Raw genomic sequence first — 21,955 nt, forward strand, 5'->3', positions numbered from 1 at the left:
CCATCCCGCATGACGAAGTTGAGAAACTCGATACACTAACGGACATCCAAATACTTTCGGCGTGATCGATGGATCTGCCACGGTGCGTTTGGGCATCGATAAAGGGTAAAATTTATCGTACGTTCCCAACCCTCGTGACTGATAAGTTTTTTTAATAACGAGCGATCGGAGTAATATTGCGTTTCTTCTGAGTAGCATTCTGATCATTTTCGTGTAAACCGTTTATTCGCATACGGTGGATAATCAAATTGTTAGAGCCACCGTACGAAAAATATTTTTATTCTCCATGTTCTATGACGGATGATGTTGCCTATGGTGTTGCTAAATGCATATTAATAGTTTGCAAACAGTAATAAAAAAAATAATAATAATAATAAAAATTTAGCATGACTACAATCTCATTTAACAATTGATTGTTTCATCAGTAGTATGTTTTATCACTGTGAGTCTAATTAAAAATTCAAAGCTTGTTGTCCTGACTAAAAATTTATAGATTTATGTTGCAAATTATGTTATAAACAGGAAAGGACAGGAAATTGATTAAATATTCATCATCATCATCAACATCTGCTGTAGTCAATTAAATTTTTAACATAAGAACGATCTATTGCAATGTTTGCTTCTACAATGGAAGTTGGTAAGGCTGCGCTGTCCAACTGGCGGATATCCGTTTCGCGAATCGAACTTTATCCATAATTTATAAATACACGCATTATTTGAGATTTATTGCGAGCGCTGTTAAATTATTCATTAAACTGCCCGAAATTTATTAAAACAATGTGTTTTATTCCTCTAAGGAAAGTGGACGGTGGCGATTCTACCGCGAATATAAATTCAGCAACAAACGTATCCGCTAATTTTAATTTCAAAACATCCACCGAATAAATTTTCGCAAAGCTGAAAATCAAATGGTCGAATGGTCATTCGCCAGTCCACAACCTCGTTGGATTTATTTGTTAAACCGAAGGCAAGGTGAACAGAATTTTCAAACGAAGCCTTTCGCATTTAATTAAAATTTGTTCAGCTTCAACTGTTCCGATAAAAATATACTATTCTGCAAAAACATTTACTTGCATTTTTACTTGCTAAAATTTAGTAGACGTTCCCATTGAATTTCCGCAACAATGAGATTGTGCCTGTGCCATAAATTTCCATTTTATTCGCACTTTCGCAAATTACTTTCCAGAGATTCCGAAATTCGCCGGGAAGACCGGGCGAAGAAGATTCCGGCTGAAGGTAATAAATCAGTTATAAATTATGAAGGCCGCTTAACAGTTGAATTAAAAGTCAAGAAACTTTCCTGCGGATGGTGCAAAACCGCCCTCAAAGGACGTCGTTAATCAAATTGACGATTTATTTCGCAGACGCCTCGTCAGTCGACGACCCCGCCCTCTATTAATTTTTCAGACGCCATGTTGCGCGGCGGGTCGCCTCCGTCAGACAATAGCTCATAAAAGGTTGCACATAGGAGTAACAGGTTGCAGAGGATACCGACCAAGCACCTTTGGTACTACATAATTAAGAAGTTCGAAGGAGACTACGGAGGGAGGATCCTTAATTCGGACGGAGGGTGTCTAGGCTCTTCAATACGGTCCTACCCGGTGCAATTTGCATAATCGTGTAATTACAGAGATAACCCAGTTTGACAAGACGGCTCACTTCAAGGCGTCCCTTTGTCCGGTCGCTTTTAACGCGATACACATTTTTCTTTCGCGAACGGATCTCCTGGAAAAATCTCTTAAACCCCGAAGAAAGTTGGTTTCAATTTAGCGGATATATTCCACAACAATTCGGAAGATTAAAACACGCAGAACAGAGAGATATATGGCACTGTTCCATTTCAGATTTTAATCTGCTTAATTAAGCTCGCGTACTTTGTCTAAAAACTGTTTTTCAACGTTAGAACACGCGATGGATATAAAACGACGAATTCTTTGAGTATCTCTTCGTTGGTTCTGCATTTTTCAATTATTTATAATTTAAAAAGAAATTTTCTTAACTTCATTGTTTACTGGTATCGTAATTGTTCCACTTCGATCAAACAGAAAACGCGACACGTCCGACACAAGCAACGAAAGCGAAACTCGCTGCACGTTAATGAATACATTAAATTAATTCTGTTCCGACCGAACTTCTTGAAATGATTGTAATCACTCACGTTCACGTGCAACGACGTTAACCGTGTTCGTTTATAGGCAAGCGACACGCCAGTCATTATTTACAATTAGTGGATCGATAATCCCAAACTCAGTATAATTATTGCATTCGCGTTCAGGCAATTTAAAAAATTACATTTCGCAGCAGCTGCCGTCTGCCACCCAGTTTGGCACAGCACAATTAAAATTACAAGAGTGTTAATGGTCATCTACAAATGAGCCATGTAATTCTTGCCGGGAGGAAGATATCGACTGTCCTCGAGAAAACAGAAACAGAGAACCGACTATTAATTAACATTTAACTTCAATCGTTTCACTTTCCTCTCCGGTATGTTGGTCTTTCGTTGAAATATTATCAATTGAGATGAAATGATTAATTAAATCGTGAAGGTTGCTTCAATTGGTGAACAAAATTGGTAAAAAAAATTCTCGATTTCTTTTTTTAGGTCAAGTGACAAAGCACCCTGGGTCTGTCGAGTATTTTGTGTTCGTTAACACTAGGTTTACGGAGCACTGAAAGTGACTATTTTGCATTACTTTTAAAATAATATATACTCAAAGAAATAAATTTGCTAGATAATTTCCCACGTATGCATCCTTAGAATCTTCATAATTTTAAATTAAAAATACTAGAACTAGTATTAAACCTAGTGTTAAACAAGTCGCCAAATATTTTTAAGCCGTCCTCGGTGTTAGAATTCATTTAAGGTAAAATCCACCCCTAGGGAATGTCCTATATTTTAGAATAGAAGAAACTTATAGGCATTGCGATACATTATGATACAGACATGGAGGAAAATCATGTAAATTGCTGTCGGGAGCACGAAGAAATCAGTCGGCTGGTCCAAGATAATTTTATTAAGCGGTTGTTGCCAGGCGGAGGTGCTCTTCCTCGCAGTCAGGGAATGTCAGCTGCCTCCTGGGGTCTCTCTCGGCGTGTACAAGCCAGACGCCATTGTTCGATCAACAATACTCAACCGAACCGCTCACAACATATCCCATTCATTTCATCCACCCACTTTATATTACCCCCTGTGCCCACCCCCGACACGGATAAGAGCGAAACAGGGGACAACGACGAGGATGAAGAAAACGCTATGTCCGTTCTCGGTCTGCGGAAGAACCCGTCACCCCCTTCGGCAAAACCCTTCCTTCTCTCTCTCTCTCTCTCTCTCTCTCTCTCTCTCTCTCTCTCTCTCTCTCTCTCTCAATCTTTTTTTTGGTGGGTTTCTTCAGACCCGTGGAACAATGTATTCGCGACATTTCGCTCCTGCGACCCTCAAAGTACGTTACTCCGAGAGCAGAATCTTTTTACAGCACAGTAATCGAGCTAAAATTATTCCATACAAATGTGTGCATGAACACTGGAAATTAATCATTTCGATAGAATCATTCAGTGATGCAGGAAAGAATTTTTTGGACATTCTTATTTTACTTTGATTTATAGTTTCAGGATAAAGATTTGAAAATAAATACCGGAGCTTACAATCAATATTTACTCAGCAATTGATCGATTAAAAAATTTAACGTACATATTTAGACGAGAGACCTTGAATACCAAAGCTTTAAAATTACTTTGGTTACCAAAAGGGCGAAACGATAAGAAGTAAAAATCCGATAAGATTTTTAGAAATATAATTTACCTCGAAACTCCTTTGGACATTTAACTGAAAACCCTCTTTCTGACGATTCAGAAGATGTTTCAACAAAGCTGCAGATACGAAATCCGTGTACAGCGATTAAAGATACGTCATCGTTTTCTTAGGAGGCAGATTAGATCCAGGAACGATCGAAATTTCTCGGGGTCTGAGAAACAGTAGGAACACAGGTGCTTCGTCGATGATGTACCAGGTCTACCGTCGAAGGTTCACGGTGTCCTGCACCGACTTCTCCATCTTCTGGCCGAAAGATGGAGAGAAGTACCCGTAACCTTTGTTCGAGGAAAAAGGAGAGCCGAAAACTGTGCACCACGTGCCACGTCGATCCCCGAGTCAATGAAGCGGGAAAACCTGGGGCACGATCCTGAAATTCTTCAGGTAACGGGAGAGCTAGTCCTTTCATACGGTGGCCAAAGGCCACCGAGGGTTGAGCCAGAGCTTCTTTGGAATTCATCCTACCTCAGAGAGGGAGAGAGAGAGAGAGATTGCAAATCCCCCGCGATATTGTTACAGACGATATATTATAGCCGTCGCGTGATCAGCATGCCTCGGTTCCATCCGAGACCAGCTAAGGAAAGGGTAGAACTGGGTCAGCTCCTTCCCTGAATAAGAAATCAACGTGTGAACAAGTTAGAGAACCACAGAGAAAAAGAGAGACATCAAAATGAGATGGCCCCCCGTGTATACGTGTTCTCGACGACGGACTGATTCGTTTCCCTTTCAAAGGGACATGCAGGCATCTTGTTAACCTCCCGAGAGTTGATTCAGCCCCGCAACATTCTCAAAATAACGCGATAAGATTGACGAGGCTGAAAGTAAAAGGACCGGCTGAATTATGCGATTTTAGATGAAATAACATTCTGAGAAGCACCGGGGGTCTCTGCTCCCTCTTGTAAGCGAAATACGGGGTTGAGAAGCTCTCTAAGCATTAAAATTTCATGGCATAATTTCAGAGTACTCGCTGGCATCCGAAAGGCTAGGTCCTCCCTGACGAAACACTTCCCTGGTACTTTTTCTGAGAATCCCTGCTAACGCCATAGAAAAGATCAGATCCAGATCAGTCTTTTCATCACCCAAAACGACAATTGAACTGTTCCCAGAGCACCGCAATTTTTCCAATTGAAAGCGTCCTCCAGTTCGAAGGTCCACGAGTCGATCTCGGACACTGAACAACTCACGGGGGCAATTCGATCGGAGCGTACGATCGCGAGCATAAAATCATCGGATCGTTAAGATCGATTGTCTCCGATGTTTACGACTCCGGTAGCCCGCTGGCGGACAATGGCGGACACTGGTCACTCGATTATCTGGCCGAGGTACCATTGTCTTCGGGGCCTGGGGAAGAAGTAGACAGCGCGCGCGCGCGCGCTGGGGGTGGTATCGGTTTCATCGCGAGGGCGAATCGCAGTAAATTGCGTGAACCGGGACCGAGAGCGTTCTTTTTGACAGGGTTTGGCAGCGGCGGGGTCCGACCGCGATTTTTATCGACGGGACAACACGTGGTCAAGCGCAGGATGGCCCCCGTTAATAAAGCGGAAAGCAGGACGCAACTTTGTTCGACAGGTTCTCTCTGCTGTGTTTGGCACGCGCCAGAACCCAACGGAGTCAGCTGGTGATGATGATCGGACCCCGAACGGTACCCATACGATGCTCGGCAGCTTTTTATCTCGGGACAATATCGAGCAGCATTTCGGAAACGTTGTTAGCGACTACCGGCGAATTAAGAGGTGAAAGGGATCTCTGGCGAGGCGAGGCGAGGCGAGGTGCACGCGGTCGTCGAACAAGATCCAAAAGATAGATTGCCACGATGCGTGCAATTTTCGGGATGAAATTGCGAGGTTCATGCCTATTGACAACGTTTTCGACGCCGAGCGTGGTTTCCTCTTTTTGTCGCGATCGTTAACTTTCCCTTTGACGACGTCCCCGCGCGTCGGTGTGCTTCAGCTATCTGGTGGGAGATCTTCATGTTGGTTGAGAAACTTTGGGTTAGATAGCGAGGTAACGCAGTGTACATTCCACTGGGATTATAATTGTGGAGACGATGACGATGAGTTTGTTTTATTTTAAGAACTGCATAGAAAGTGTATCACGACGATTACGTACTCCCATTCAGAGCCATTCATTTTCGAACAAATACCAGACGAAGAATGGTTATTATAGGTCACGTGTTTAACCGGCATTACTCGGAATAGAAAGAGAGTTACATGTCCTATCTACATTTCAATTTTCTAACAATTCAAATTGTCGACTGCCTAGACTAGATCCAACAAGATCAACGTTGATCTCGAAGCAGAAGGTCCAAGAATGTCTAAAACAACATTGATGCGTAATTCGAAGTAATCTAATGTGACTGGTACGAAGTCATAAGAAGCGTCCGTCTTCCCCGACAATTCGGGGGATAATCAATAAAAATAAATACTGAAAAGGTCAACGCACGTACCGATCGAATCGAGCAACATCGGTGTCGGTGCAATAAATGAAGACCCCGATCTTCCCGACAAATGTGAAAACCCTCCGAAGACAAGCGACACCCGAGGCATATATCAAACCCTCTCGGGACGAGCCCCGGAGAATCACAGATCTATTCGACACGGGCGATCACGAGATATCGATACCAGCATCCGAGCTTCCTGCCGGGTCGGCTATGCGTTCGCGAGAAGTGCCATGCATAATTCAGCAGAACGACGAAATTCCAGGAGGCTCCGGTAGTCCTCTAACCGAATGAAGACGACGACGACGACGACGACGACGACGACGATGGCGAGAGTGTGCTTCTTGGCCTCTGTTCACCCTCTCCTCTAGATCCCAGTTCGGCGATCCGGGATTTCGGGATCACAGGAAGCAGCCGAAGTATACGGGGATGGCGTTGTTACCAAGTGAACGTATCAAGGGTGGTAGGAGGCTCGACAGATGTTGAAAATTTCAGACTCGAAGGAAGGACCGAAGAGTGAAAGAACCAGGGAGAACAGCAGGGTCCTGGAAGAGAGCAAGAGAGAGAGAGAGAGAGAGAGAGGGAGAGAGAGATGGCGAGGGAGAGGTGAGACAGAGATGAAGAGAAGGGGAAGACCGTTGGCGAGAAGACAATGGAGGATGGTGGCGCGTGGCTAGCTGGTACACGTGGTGGGGATAAATACGGGGTGTAGGAGACACTTAAAACGATGATGAGGATGACGAGAGAAAGAAGGAGAGGAGAGGAGAGACTGAGGTGTGCTCCGGAACATGGGGAGCATTGAACTGGATCTTGATCTTCGGGGAGGAAACCTGCCGGTCCTGCGAATCGGCCGCGATTCCGACAAGCAGGATGTTACCTGGCGCGGGGGTGGAGGCTGCGAATTTAATCAACGGTCGTGCAATTTGCGAAATTTTTGGCTAGTCTGTCACTGATTTGTCCCAGGATTCAGACAACTGTCGGGCAAAACGGACATTTTTATCAGGGAGGTTTCTGGATAAGTGCGTTTGGTCAGGACTTTTTCAAAGACCGACAATTAACCAATAGTCGTGCACTTTGTGCTGCGAGATTTTTGGTTGGTGCACGAATCCATCTTCTCAGAATTTTCGTTTTATCTTATTTTCAGTTAATAATCATCCGTAGATCGAAGTGAAATACCCGTTCCGCTCCCACAAATCGAGCAGAGGCATTCGTGATCCACGCGAAAGAGCGAGAATTTCGGCTGCGAATTCCAGCGAGCAGCTCTCCGGTTTTGTTCGGCGCGAAAGAGCGCCGGGCTCGTCACCCGACGGAAAAAGATTGGTTACTCCGGGCAGACGGTCGCGAGGTAAATTTAATGATTAATAATTACAAGCCACGCACTGGCATCGGCCGTTTTACCGGGGCACACGACATTCTCCCCGCCAAGGTGGGAACGCTGACACGCGCCTGCCGCGGTATTGTCGCGTGGCTCTCCGGAGACCGGGTCTCTCGAAAGAGAGGCGGCAGATACAGGGAGGCAGTTATTCGAACAAGGACGAACCACCAGGAGACGTCCGAGAGGCGCACGAAGAGGGGATGGCACCAGCGAGGCAGAGAGAGAGAGAGAGGAGAGGAGAGCAGGAGAGAAAGAGAGACAGAGGAGAGGAGAGCAGGAGAGAAGCGGATAAGTCGCCACCTGCCACAAATGGGCAGATGTGCCGGGTCCGGACCGACCGACGTCCTCGAATTGCCTCCTGGTCCCGAACAGGTCCAAACAGCCGCGTATACGGAAGAGAAACATGCCGAGCAATTAAATGATAATGCCGCGGAAAGTGGACGATTTGCGAAAAACCGCGTCGGCGAGGACTCTCTACAGGTTATTAAGGCTGGGTTATTGGTACAGTTGCCGCTAGATCCGCTCAAGATCCACCCTTTGGTATCAAAGTTCGCTGTTCGCACGAGCGGACGCTACAACCCTTGGAGATCGATTCTGTTTATCAGACCATGTCAAGAGAAATTTACGGTTTTTTTGTTGTTTTTTTTTTTTTGTTTTTTGTTTAAAGTGGGCCACGTGCAAAATGTGGGCCAGGATGTGCTCGTGCTGTGTCTTTGGTGTCAGCTGCTAACTTCATTGGTGACCTTAATAATTCTGGTCAACTTTCAGGGCTTGGTTTGCCATGCTTTGCCTTTCAGGAACAGTTACAGAGCCCTTTTTCGAGATCCTAAGTTGGAGAAGTTAGGGGATAAGCTACCTTACCAACGTGACCAGTCGTATCTAATGTGCTGAGCCCCGAAGGTAATTTTTATCTAGTATTTTATTTAGTATAACATTGAATAGAAAAAATTTCAATAGAACCTGTTCAACGGGAATTTAGTAATTCGTGAGAATTTCGTGCACAGTGTTAGTGTGAATGTTCCCCATCGAGCGTGCATAAATTTCGCGGGATCGGCGAAATATAAAACAGCGACGGTTTCGCGTAAACGATCGACAAGGACACGATTCTATGTCCGTCGTGTGCGTTTGTTTTTTGTTTTTTTTTTATTGCGCCCAGACTGCGGTTCGTTATTGCGAGCTTGACAAACAGGTGGTTGAAAAACCATTTCTCTTCGAGTCATTCGAAGTACGCGCGGCAAACAACGAGAGAGCCCGTGGCTCGTGTGGTTGCAAGGAAGCAGGTGCCGATCGGTTTTTCGTCGGGTAACAATGTTCGATTTTTAGAGCTCGAAAATGATCGAACACCGTAAGCACGTGTGGCAATGCAACTGCGTTTTTGACAAATCTGTTATTCATGATTCATACCGGCTGTCAAACTCTGTATAACCGCGGAGCGAATCACGCACAGGAATAGAAAAGGTTGCAGGTGCCTCTGCTACACAGTGGATACTGCGTAAACAAGGATGCGGGAACAAGAATGGCAATCAAGCTAAATTTCTGCTCTTTGAATCCTGCCTCTCCGGATCCATTTTGATCCTTTCAAATCAATCCTTAGCTTCAACGGTGAGTTCACGTTTTATTTAAAATTGCGGCGAGCAGACTTAACGGGTTGGTTTCCGTGAAGCTACTTTGTTGAACAATGAACAGTACGCGATTAAAAATTTACAATATTTAATCAAATCGTTGTCGAAGAAGAAGTTCAAGGGTTTCGAATATCACCCCTAACTGCTGGCAGGGTGCTATAACAGATCCTCGAACGGGAAAATCATGGGGCATTGGCGAGTTCTCGCGGCTATGTTGTTGGCGAAACGTCGACGACTTCCGCGGGACGGGAATTATGTCAGCGGGCGGATCGAAAATGTCACGCCGTCATCGGCTCAATTGAGAACCGCAGTGCGCAAAAGCAAACGGACCGCGGGCCGATCAGGAATTTTTAAACTCGCTTAAATTTAGAACGGGCCGAAGTCGCGCGTCCACCTGCCCGCGCGTGCTCCTGCCTGCTAGTGTTTTCGAAAATACCTCCTAATTACTCCGTGGATAATTGCGAAACAGTTAGACAATTTTCGTAGAATTCCAAAAGCAATCGAAAAAAATACCCAGGCAATCGTCGATTACTGCATCTCAGGCTCTGTTAAAATGAACGTAGTCGTAGCCCAAGTATCAATTTTCTTTTTCTCCCACGAAACGATTCAACATGAAGAAGTTCCGACAGAATAGGTACAGCCGCGGAGAAACTCGTTACAGCACGATGTTAAGAGATAAAATGCTATTTATTTACTCCCCGCACCTTGCAACCAACTCAAACCATTTTTATTCCGTGTAAAGATCCACAGTCTAGTTGCTAAGACAAGGCTGTAAAAGGAGAAACGCTTCGATAAAGATTAAAAAATTCCAGAAGCAAACGGTGCAGAGAATCCGGTGCGGATTCAATCGTCGAGGATCGGATGCAGCTGGCAATAAAGGGCTTCGATAGTGTTCGGGAATATTGTATCTGTCGCCGAGGTGGCTTGTATAGCGCCCGCATGTAAGCAGACGGCCGATCGTTTTCTGGTATTGTCCGTTCGCGAAAGTAAAGAACGAGAGAGGATGACGATGTTCGTCGTGGAGAGGGAGCTGCGACTGTGAGCCCAGGGGCCCGGTGGACGTGCAAGCATTGTGCCCCGCGAAAGGGTGCATCGGTCCACATCGCGTTGGATTTCGCATTCACTCGGCAATAATAAGGATTCGCCGCCGCTTTCTTTCTCTCCTCAGGAAACAAGCCCACGCTTCTGCCAGCCGGCGCGCACGGACGAACAGTTTGCGGACACGATGCCGGAAAAATTGCTGGCAATTTCGCATTGCCTCCACTCTTGCGCGACATTTCACACCCTTTTCCCTTGCCAGGGTCGCGAATCGAGAGTACCGTGTCTCGCGAATTTAACCCTTAACGCTCCGACTTTTAACACTAGAACTACCGAACCAGTCGAAATGACCGGTGGATGATCTCTTCTTTCACGATTACTGAAAATATGATTTCCACGAGAAATTCTTTCGAGTACATGTTACCATAAAAATCGTATGAAACCTGGGCAAATCTTGCTGTTATTATAAAGGGATAAGTCTAAGTCACGTTTAGGACTCGGTAGTTCTAGTGTTAATTGTGAATATCGACCGGCAATTCCGACTTATTCTCATCATACTTCGACTCGCAAGTTTTTAAGTGTCGGATTTTAAATGCTACAATCGCGTGTAAATAATAATATTAAAGTAATTCAAAACAATCTTTATTCATCTCAGAAGTAATATAATTTTGATTACAACATTTGTATTAATCGGTCGCACATCGGTGGTGCTTGAGAGGCACACTTGGAGCGTTAAGGGTTAATTACTCTGTCCCCTGTAACGTGTCGAATTTTTCAGCTTGAAACCACGTTTCAAGTGACGGAAAAATATAAACTGTCAATCTTTAATATATAACATATAATTTTTAATATATAAGTTTTAGTGTATAATTTGTAATATAAATATAATATCTAATATATAATCATGATGCAAACATGACGTAGTATTCTAAGTACCAGAAAAATATAAATTGATAATTCGAGTAAAAGAATTCGTGCTCGTTTCTATTATTCATTTTTAGCAACAGTATGAACTCGATATTTCTCGCATTCGACAGGGGGTAGTTTGATTATGGTACGGAAAAAAAGGTTGGAAAAATAAGGAATAGCGCATGTGTGATTGTATTTTGGTGCACAAAAGAAAGAGGTAAAAACATCCTGCCATTGTAGTTCATTTATCAAGTGTAAAGAAGCTCGAAGCGAGGACAGGGGGTGGAAACCACGTCGACAACGATCAAGGGGTTAAATACGAGCCATTAGTGTCCGTCTGAGAGGCAAGTGCTACGTTTCCCACTGTTTGTTCCAACAACTTCGGTGACTCGATGAGTTATGACATTTCGAGAGCACGTTCGAATGCGTCGCTTCGAGTTTCAACCCTTCCAAAGGGGCCACTGACCAAAAAAAAAAGTCAAAAAAACTGTGTCCCAAAAAATGATTCACCCCACGCGTGTCTCGGACGCACTGAGATTCGAATAGGAACCACAAATTGGTAATAAAAAAAAAAGCGAAATAGTTTGTGTGCGATTGTGATGGTTGAAGCTCGAATCAACCCTGATCTCATACAAAATTCTTTTCTTGCGTTTATTTCCTATGGGTGCTGCGCTTTTTATGAATGTGCTTCTGATATAATGCATTCGGTGTGCCATGAATTTAAAAATACTATGTAGCTCCTGTACCCTGCGATTAATGCAGACAATTTTCATTGTACATAAAAATTCGCAGTCCCATTATTAGAAGGTTTTAAGACTCGTATCATTTTTGACTTTTTCGAATTCGGTATTGAAAGAGGTTTTGAAAATCCAATGAGATTTCATTTTCTTTGGAATGTGATACAACCTGTAATGCAGTAAAAAAATATTTTTTAACACCGTTCTCATCTTCGCATGAAGGCTCGCAGTCTGATACACACGACCTTGCTGAATTGATTTCAATTATTTATAAAATCGAGAAATTGTTGTTTTTCGGGATAAAAAAATGATTAAACAACGGTGCCTGCTTGTTGACAACGCAGCCTCCGAATGATTCGAGCAAACGAGCACAGAAAAGCATCGATTCGATGGCGGGTTCAGTAATATCGAGTGGCCGCGGATCGATACCACCCCCGCCCGGTGCCAAGTTCGGAACGAAGCGCAGGCTTTTATTCCAGCCGGTGATTAATTATGCGAGTTCACCCTTGGCCGCAATTAAACCGCGTTTCCAGTGCTCGTCGCGCGTAAATGTCAGGGTCTACGTGCAGGGGCACAGGGTGCGAGAAGGGGTGCGTCCGAAAGAAAGTAAAATAGCATTACGCGCGCGAGAGAGAGAGAGAGAGAGAGAGACTTTTATCCCTCGTTAAGGGAGGAGACGAATAGGGTAACCCTTGCAATTATAGGAACCACCCCTTCGACAAACTTGATGGGGTGGAGCCCTTCGAGAAAAATTTGTACGCCGACAGAGACGGGGATTTAAGCGGGACCACCCCCGTGTTGTCAAAGGGTTCGGTCATGGGTTTTGTCTGCAGGGAGACACGGCTTTTCTTGCGCCGGTCTTTCGCCGGGGAAAATTATTTCGAAATTCATTAATGAGCTCGCGATGTCGCTCGGGGAAGTCGTCCCGCTTTTATTTAAACATTTTTATTCAGCGTCAACAATGGGCGCCGCTGGTCTCCTTGGAATCTGACAGAGCCCCTTTGAATTGGTACTTGTCTGCTGCATGTCTTATTTGCGAGCATAAACCAAACATACATTCAATCATACGACTGTATGTCTTTTCGCAGTTTCATAAAATTGATATAAAATAAAATATTTCGTCAGAAAAGAGATGAATTTACTCGTGAAGGAGAAATCAAAAATATCTTGACGAACCGGACTTCCACGAATAAAATTTCCCAGCATTGTTCACAGGAATAATTTGAACATTGCCCGTGAAATAGCTGAACGCGAGGACAGTAACACGCAGACATCGTAATAGAACGCATTTCGCGCTGATTCATCCGCTCCATTCTTTCGAGCGCGTGCGTTAATGCAATTTTTGCGTGTCGCGCGCGTGTGTCTGGCGCGCCGGTAATTGCGTCAACTAATTCAATCGCTGGCTCAATTACGAATATAAATTCGGTACGTGAAATTTGCCGAGAATCGCGGGGAGAGTAGAGTCGCGAAAATTCCAATTTAGTATCTGTCCGCGACGGTCAGCGATTCATCGCGAACAAGTGTCGCGTCTGAGCGTTTCCGCGACAATTAAAAGCGGAAACCGCGAAGGAGACGGCCGCGGGCACGCAACCGGGGACGAGGACGAAGAGATGGAGGAGGGAGAATGTTCCTAAACCGTCGTTCTCTCTTAAAATTAATCCGCGAGGGTTGCAAATAGCCTCTTTGACGAGCGGCCAATTCTCTCGTGCGAATCGCGTGGATGCCACTCTCTGCGTACTTTCGCCTATTCTAACGAGGAGAAGATGGAGAAGAGGAGACGAGAAGAAAGAACCAGACGAGCACGGGACCAGACCAGTGGTATAGAGAGCTATTTTTCGGAACAACAATTTTCTCCACCATTCGATATCTCGTTCATTCGAAACTCGATCAATTCCACAGATTAAGAAGTAATTGGAAAACGATGTACATTCGTTTTTAAAAGTTCTATCGATTTTTAAGGAATCAAATTTTTAGCGAGCTGCTGAAAAGAATCCCTTCCCAAAAAATAAAAATTGTCTGCATTAATTGTGCAAAACAATGGCCAAATAGAAATTTCATTCTTCCTTCAACACTAGAACTACCGAACCAGTCAAAATGACTGGTTCCTCATTTTTTCTTTCACAATTACTGAAATTATAAAAATGTTTTCGTCAGAATTTTTTTAATGAACTTTTTCAAGCACATGTTAGAATAAAAATGGTATTAGGTTTGAATAGATGTAGTCTTGTCATGATTACAAAGCAATATTCATCAGTTGTATTTATTTCTCGGTAGTTCTAGTGTTAACAATCTCAATCGGCTCAAACTGACGTACCGATATTTTCAAATTGTTTTAGTCTGTCCACTACTATAAATCGCACTAGAGTCACGAATGTCATGAATAATAATTTGATAGAATTAGAGGATAAAATAAAATACGTATGGTACTGTTGATGCTATTCATCTTCTTCGCGAACAGAATACATTAAATGTACGCGAAGTTTGTGAAAATTACGTCATTATGAATAATCTATCATAAGAAAGATGAATTTTACGGACAATTACACCGAAGGTCTGCTGTTGACTTTGGGAAGCTAGAATTTCGACTTGGCAAAAATATTTGTTATCGTATGAAATTTTTGCCACGAACCGGACAGGATGTTCTGGAGAGGGTTAATTTTGGTAGAGAGGAGACGATGCATTCGCAGGGAATAGACGATGTTTTTGCAGGGAAGAAAGCTGATGCTATTGCAGGGAAGAAAGCTGATGCTATGCCAGTGCCGAGGACGAGACGGGAAACTGGCTTCGACTGCGAACTGCGAGTCGTCACCGAAGAAGACGGGGGGACCCCGCTGAGAGTAGCCGCAGTTCGCACCCCGTGGCACGAGAGGAACCTTTTCCAATTGACGTCATAGACCCACTCTTTTGCCCTTTTTTCCTCCTCCTTTCGTCCTCAGTGGCCACTCCTCTCGCCCCGTTGCCCCACCGGCTGCCGTTGCAACGGGTTAAGAATACAGCGTGGCGGGATTACTTTCGGCCTATGTGTTGCAACGTTCTGCACTGGGAATAGCCGGTGGCCAGGGCTGAATTAACAGCCGCTATCGAGACTATATATCTGTGTTTTGTAGTCGTCGTGGTCGTCTTCTTCTTCGTTGGTCGGGCGAATTCGCCGCCTGAACAAATTCTTAGCCCTCCCCCGCGCCGGACGTTCCCGTTTCCCGCCTGGCCAACAACCCCCTCACGGGTTTTGCCATTTTTGCCGTTTCCGGAATTGGCCTCAGCTGCTCGGTGCATCTTCACTCTTCTTTGTCGTGGGTTCCGATAAAACACTATTAAATCGTGCGGTAAGCAAATGGCCCTGTCGACACTTTGCAAACGAAGATATCTTGACCATTTTTCCTCCATCTAACACAAATTAGCTCTACATAAATAAACCGGCGAATTTATACATTTATGACATACATGAATAGATTGACTGCAGAGCAGTGAAAATATTTAAAGAATTTTAGAATACTGTTTTTCAAACCTACAAAATTATTAAAAAAAGAAATACATCTCTATTGTATCTTGGAATTAACCCTTAGCACTCGAATGGCGACTGTAAGGCGCCACGAAAAATTGCTGTACCAGTATTCAAAATATTTTTTACATTATTAAATCTGATTGTATTTAATAAATTACTAAACGTTTCAGTATTGAACGAATAGATTCCATCATTTTCGTATGAGTAACATGAAAATAAAAATATATAGAAGGGATATATTCTAGGTCGAAAGAAATGTTTCGTTTTGCAGTTAAAATAGCTTCGAGTGCAAAGGGTTAATATAGTTTTTATTTTCCATAGAAATTCACAGTCTACACACAAAGGAACCTAACTTGTCCCTCGCCCACCACCTAGCAACACCCGTTACAATGCATTTCGAAAAATCGTTTCGATCATACTGTCAGCAGGCCAAGTTTCCCAGATTCTCGGCAACGTTGCGCATTCGACGGGGATTTCCTCGATGGAAAGACGTTGTATAAATCCCACAATCAGCCGGTCGATCCTCCCACGCGACTCGACACAGCTGATCTCGCAACACGAGAGCAGAAACCTCGTGGACTCGCACAATGACGGACGGGACTTTTAAAGATTGCCACTTTGAACCGTGGCCATTGTGCAACGCGTAGGGAAATCGGGAAAAACTTCGGTCGCGATTTAAACCAGGGCCTGGTTGCGCACCGTTCGACGGAGAAAAGAAAAATTCGTTGTTGCAGGTAGTCGGTGGCGCAAAATCGAAAGAAACCATGACGTGCAACCCGAGCGACGAGCTTTTGTTCGGCTGGGGACAAACGTGGCGCGATCAGGTAGAGGGCGACGAAACGAAACCGCAAGTGAAAACCGGAGAAAAGCGGATAGCATCTTGTGAAATCGTTGACAAGCTTCAGAAACGATTTTACATTCGTCCGGTAGACCGAGAATATTTTTAAACAATTTTCTGACGATCAAACAGATTGTGACAAATGGCGACAGAATGCTCAACACTAGAACTACCGATCCAGTCAAAATGACTGGTTCCTAATTTTTTCTTTCACAATTACAAAAATTATAAAAATGTTTTCATCAGAAATTTTTGAATGAACTTCTTTATTGGAGCACACGCTGGAATAAAAATGGTATGAGGTTTGAATAGAAGTCGTATTTATCACTCGGTAGTTCTAGTGTTAAAATGGACAAATTCGCGAGGTTACGAGGTTTCGTGAATGATTGTTCAACTAAAAACACCTGTTTGGAAGTATACTTCAATTTTTCAATTGATCCGTGCACTTATGGTTGCCAGTTCCTCGCGAGACAATTTGTATACGAGCACAACCGCATTCGGCGCATCAAAGTCAAGGATCGTAGCTGCAGAACGTTAAGAAACTAAAATTTCCGTGCCCATAGTCCGGTTAAAAATACAACAGAGTCGTTTGCACATAACAAACATAAATTACGCGATCAGCATCCATCGAGCTTCGTATACGCTTACGGAAGACCTGGGAAACGATTTCCAAAGAAGGCACGATTGGATCATTCAAAAGTATTTAAACTGTAAATTGTTTACAAAGTTTAAACAACTCTTGACACCATACAAGACCATTGCGTGTACCACAAACGATGAGAACATTTTTTTCCGGCACCTCGTTCACGACTTATTCCTCGATCACTCTTTACGGTAACCGATCTCGGCTTAGCGAGCGCTCCAATTAATCGGCGATCGGATAATTGATCTCCTGTATCGGTTTAATGAGAAAAATCCGGGTCTACCCGGCCGTTGCGTTTATCATCGGGTACCATCGGTTTCCCCGTAAGTCGGAATTAAATTTCCAGATTCATTAGCCGCCATGGCACGTCTCGTGACGCACGAGACGGCTCTCTTTTCCCGGCGTTCCTCTCTCCTCTCGTCGCCCTTTCTCTCTCTCTCTCTCTCTCTCTCTCTCTCTCTCTCTCGCTCTGTCACTCTCTTTCTCTAGACCGCTCGAAAATGGCCACACGCAGCCGGCATAGCATCTTCTGGTATAAATACATATGAGAACTGGGTCGCTGCCCTGAACCACAGCCGCTGCGTCGTCTACGAGCTTTCCTCCTTGTTCCCCGGAAGTCTTACCTTTGACCCCGTCGCAGTTTCCGCTGGTAATTAGTCGGACACGTTTCGAACGTGTCCGCTGGCCGGTCCGGACATTTCGCGAACTCGCCGCCCCCGGTTTTTCGCTACGATAACCACGATATTTAGCGAACGGACACGACTCATTAGCGGGCAACGCGAGTCGAACAGTTTGCAGAAGTGACGGGGAAACAATGATACTTGCAGACATTTTACTGTGCTCAAGGTAAAGCAAAAATCTTCTTACGGATCGGTGAGAATTCATGTCAAAAATGCAAACACAAAACTGTAAAGACATCAAGAAGAATTAACGTTATTCAAACGATCGAAAGGAGAAATACGCATTTCCATTTGACTTCTGTTTCGTGCAGTTGACTCGGACAATTTTTATTCCGCATAAAGATCCGCAGTTTATAAACGATAATATACCGATTTACAAGGTAGAGTGATTATATTAGGATCTTTTTATATTTCGGAGGATGAGGGTTAAGGGAATAATTGTTCGAGTTCGAATCCGCGATTTCCAGAAATTTATTCGGACAATGGCATTGAATTTGGAAGATCGTGCGTCGCTATTAGAGCAAATTAAAGCAAATCGCTCTAGTTGGCTCGCGTGACGCCGGTATTCGATAATAGAAGGGGATGATTTCGGGTTGGCCACCGCAGCAGGATTTCCGTGGACCTGCAGTCCGCGGTTTTACGGCTCCGAATCCCGGTGAGCCGTGTGTCTGCAATATGACAATAACATCTGTGGCCCATGCCAAGGTACCCATGGCGTACCTGTGCCGTGGCGGACCATCTTGCAAGCCCGACTGTACGAAACGAAATCGAAAGGTGTTCCTCGTGGAGGACGCGCCGACGCCGAGTGATGCAGCTGGCAAAATATTTGTACGGAAGGAAATCGTCTCGTTGACGAATTGCGGCTGCGACAATGCACGGCTTGCGCAATTAATTGTCGCCAAGAGCCGCCGCCTGGTCACTCTCGCGACGAAAATTTGCGAAAATTCTCGCGATACCCTCGCAGACGAGGAGTTTTGAAAATATTTACATTTTTCTTGGACATCAGGGAAGAATAAACAAAATGGTGAATAAAGTACAATTTTTAAATAGATTCTTAAATGCTCCTTAATGCTTCTTAATTGCTCCGCCTTCGTTGAATTTATAATTGCAGATTATGAATATTATTAACCCTTAGCACTCGAATGGTGACTGCAAGGGCACCACTAAAAATTGCTGTACCACTATTCAAAATATTTTTCACATTATTACGTTTGCTTGTATTTTATAAATTACTAAACACTTCTGTATTGTACAACATGTCAATATTGTATAACATGAAAAACAAAATATATATATATAAAAGGGAAATATTCTAGGTCGGAAGAAATGTTTCGTTTTGGAGTTAAAACAGCTTCGAGTGCAAAGGGTTAATGTGATTTCTCTCAAGTATATATTTTTATCAACGACATACGGTATGCGGATAATAAAGCCATCGAACAGAGAGTGTTTCTGTTGTATACGTTTGTACTGTTACCTTCTGTTACGTAAAGAGTACACAACATTCTGTTTATTTTTGTCATTCGTTGAAGAGTAATTATCTAATTTATAAACTTGTTCGAACCCCTTCGAATATGCCAGCTGTTTTCTGCTAAACAGAATCTTTTCTGCGAGTTGTACGACCCCCATGTGCACCCTTTTGTTTGTTTGTTTGTTTCGTTATAGATGGTGAAATGACTGGAGGTGCGAAATTTTTATGCTTTCATCGTTTCAAAGGAGACACTTTGTTTGGAGAGGTGGGACTGTTTGAACAATATATTTATTTATGTAATTATCGAAGTCGCATTCGTTATGAAGATTGTTAAAGTATTTAGTTATCTTTCTAATTCACACTTACAGTAGAGTGGAAAAAATAAAAAATATATAAATGATCAAAGTTCTTTTAATATATTTAAGAAACTAATAAAAAAGACATTATATTCTGTTCCTTTTACAAAAAAAAAGATTAGTTAATGATTTGGAGAATTTAGTAAAATATTTAGCCTAATAGCCAGTTAATCTTTTAAACATTATTTTTTCATATAAATTACCGGCATCAGAACATTAATCTGTATTATTTTTGAATATTGGAAATTAAAAGACGCACAATTTTATATTATTTTTTATGAAAAGTGCGATTTAAATTGCATAACTAGAGAGGATATAAAGAATACTAAAATAAATTCATTTTTTAGCATCTTTGTGTAATTTCAACTAATGTTCTTCCTTTTAAGGATATTAATTATTAAATAATTCTTAAAAATGTTTATTTAATCAGTCTGTCCATATAACATTACAAAATCAATTAGTTCCACTTTTACCGACAAGGTTGCATACCCTATGGCAGATGTCGCTCTCGTCCAGTCGACGAGCAAACACGTGCCGGTAAGACAGGGTAGCATAATCTCTGCTCGCAAATCAAATTTCAAGTATCAACTTCCAATATCGTATTACCAACACATTTATCCGCGACGTATATCCGTTTTGTTTTCAACTAAAATTTGCCAGTGTCTTCCTCTCGAAAGTATGTTATAAACAATGTAAGGAAAAACCATATAACAATCATAACAATGTTCCACAAAGTTGCATAATGCGCGAGCGACTGGTACCAATGGTCGGTCAGAGAAGCAATCGATATAAATAGTGGAAATCGCTAGTAATTAGCTACGAGAAAGTATAAACATAAACTGGTTCGCCCCGATTCGTCTTCGACCACACGATATCTGTTGGAAAATTACGTAAAAACTTATCTATGCACTCCAACACAAATAGACCGATTCGAGACCGCATAGTAATGCAGACAACGATCACTTCTCTGTTCTGCCCTCTCCTCTTCCTTCGTTCCAGCAAAGTTCTCTTAAACTAACAACTCTTTCCTGTTAATTTTACAACTCTTTCATACAGTTTCCATAAGCCCCGACGGTTGCCGGACCAATTCCTAAAAATTCCTAAAATGTAATTCATATGGGATAATAAATTCGTCGACATACGAGCATAAATGTATTTAATCTACCAACCGCTTCCTCACCATGAAAAGTTCCATGGACCCAGAACAGTCGATCACATATAATATCGCGACAAATACAATGCAATTGATGCTGCAACGGACCCAATAGTCTCTGGACGAGTCAAGAAGAAAAATTGACTGGAAGAGGACCGACGAATTGCAATGGAAGAGTAAACTTGTCGTGGAGGGTTAACAGGTTAATCAACGGTAGTTTCGACGGGTAATAGGAAAAGTTCGCCGGTCGATCGGCTCGATTCGAAATTCGAGCGTGAAAACAAAGCAGGGTTCCGTTCCGGCGATAACGATCGTTTTGCGCAGATTAGAGCACTGCGGCAGGAAAATCGGGGATCGATGATGGGCAAAAGAAACACGCTCGAAAATTATTGAAAAGGCCTGCGGGTGCTGGCGTGGACGGCGGGGAACGCGGGTCGGCGGCGGGTCGTATCGGGCATTAAACGTCGCCGAGGGACGGTTCCCGTGCGGACCTGCACCTCTGATGTGACCGTCGACATAACCTCAAAAAAAAAAAGGAGGGATTCACCGAGGAAAGTCGTCGTCGGCCGTGACGGACGCGAAGACGGCCTCCGGGTCGAGAAGGTTCTCGCCGCGCGGACGACGCAATGCCACGAAAAAAGTCAACGAAACTTGCGCAGGAGCTGGCAGCAAAGTCAAGAGCCCTCGCAGTTGACACATGTCAAGCGTGCAGTGCGACTCGAAAAAACGTCGGGGCGGCCGACAACACACAATCACGAATACGGATGTGAAATCGACACTCACCGCAGCGCCCGTTGTTGCTTGACGACTGGCCCATTATTCTCACGCCGAAGGCGATGGCAGGCACGAGATAAAGCACTCGGTGATCGCGGCGTGCTCACGTGAAAAACCGGACGCATGAGTGCGCGAAAGACCGACACATTTTTCGAAAAATACTATCACATCGTGTACCCGCAGTGTCGCTACGACAGAGACGGACGGCCGCTTCGGAGCGACGAGGTGATTGGCCCGCGGCTAGCTGCGCACGCGCGACCCGCGGGATTTTGAATCGCCGAGCGTTATCATCCGCCGAGACGCGGAATACGTCTCGCCAGCTGTCGGCTCCTGTTGTCGTCGGACAGCGGATTAACAAAGGTAACTCGGTCATTGTTATCCTCGTTCTCGTTGCGACCACTTTCCACCACTGTCTAATTAGCATGGATAGATTGCGTGCTGATTTTTACACGACCCCCCCCCCTTTTCTTGATCTGTTTCCGATTGCTGCTGATTAGACGATTTTTAATGCTGTATACACTGTTTCGTGGCTTATAGAAAGTTACTTTTCGAATTTTGTTCTTTTTTGTGTATTTTATGTATGATTTTTATACGAATAAAGTTGTATATTGTTTT

General features: G+C 43.7%; 1 protein-coding gene across 1 annotated transcript in view; it reads right to left on the reverse strand.

Annotated features, from left to right (window-relative positions):
- Nucleotides 1-21,629, reverse strand: part of Neur (E3 ubiquitin-protein ligase neur) — a 98,938-nt gene extending 77,309 nt beyond the window's left edge. The window contains exon 1 of the mRNA XM_076795455.1: nucleotides 21,350-21,629. Coding sequence (XP_076651570.1) covers nucleotides 21,350-21,383 — 34 coding nt within the window. The 5' untranslated portion in view covers nucleotides 21,384-21,629. The remainder of the gene's footprint in view (nucleotides 1-21,349) is intronic.
- Nucleotides 21,630-21,955: the final 326 nt, after the last annotated feature.

The sequence above is a fragment of the Halictus rubicundus genome, chromosome 10, assembly GCF_050948215.1.
Source record: "Halictus rubicundus isolate RS-2024b chromosome 10, iyHalRubi1_principal, whole genome shotgun sequence".
In the NCBI taxonomy this organism is placed as follows: domain Eukaryota; kingdom Metazoa; phylum Arthropoda; class Insecta; order Hymenoptera; family Halictidae; genus Halictus; species Halictus rubicundus.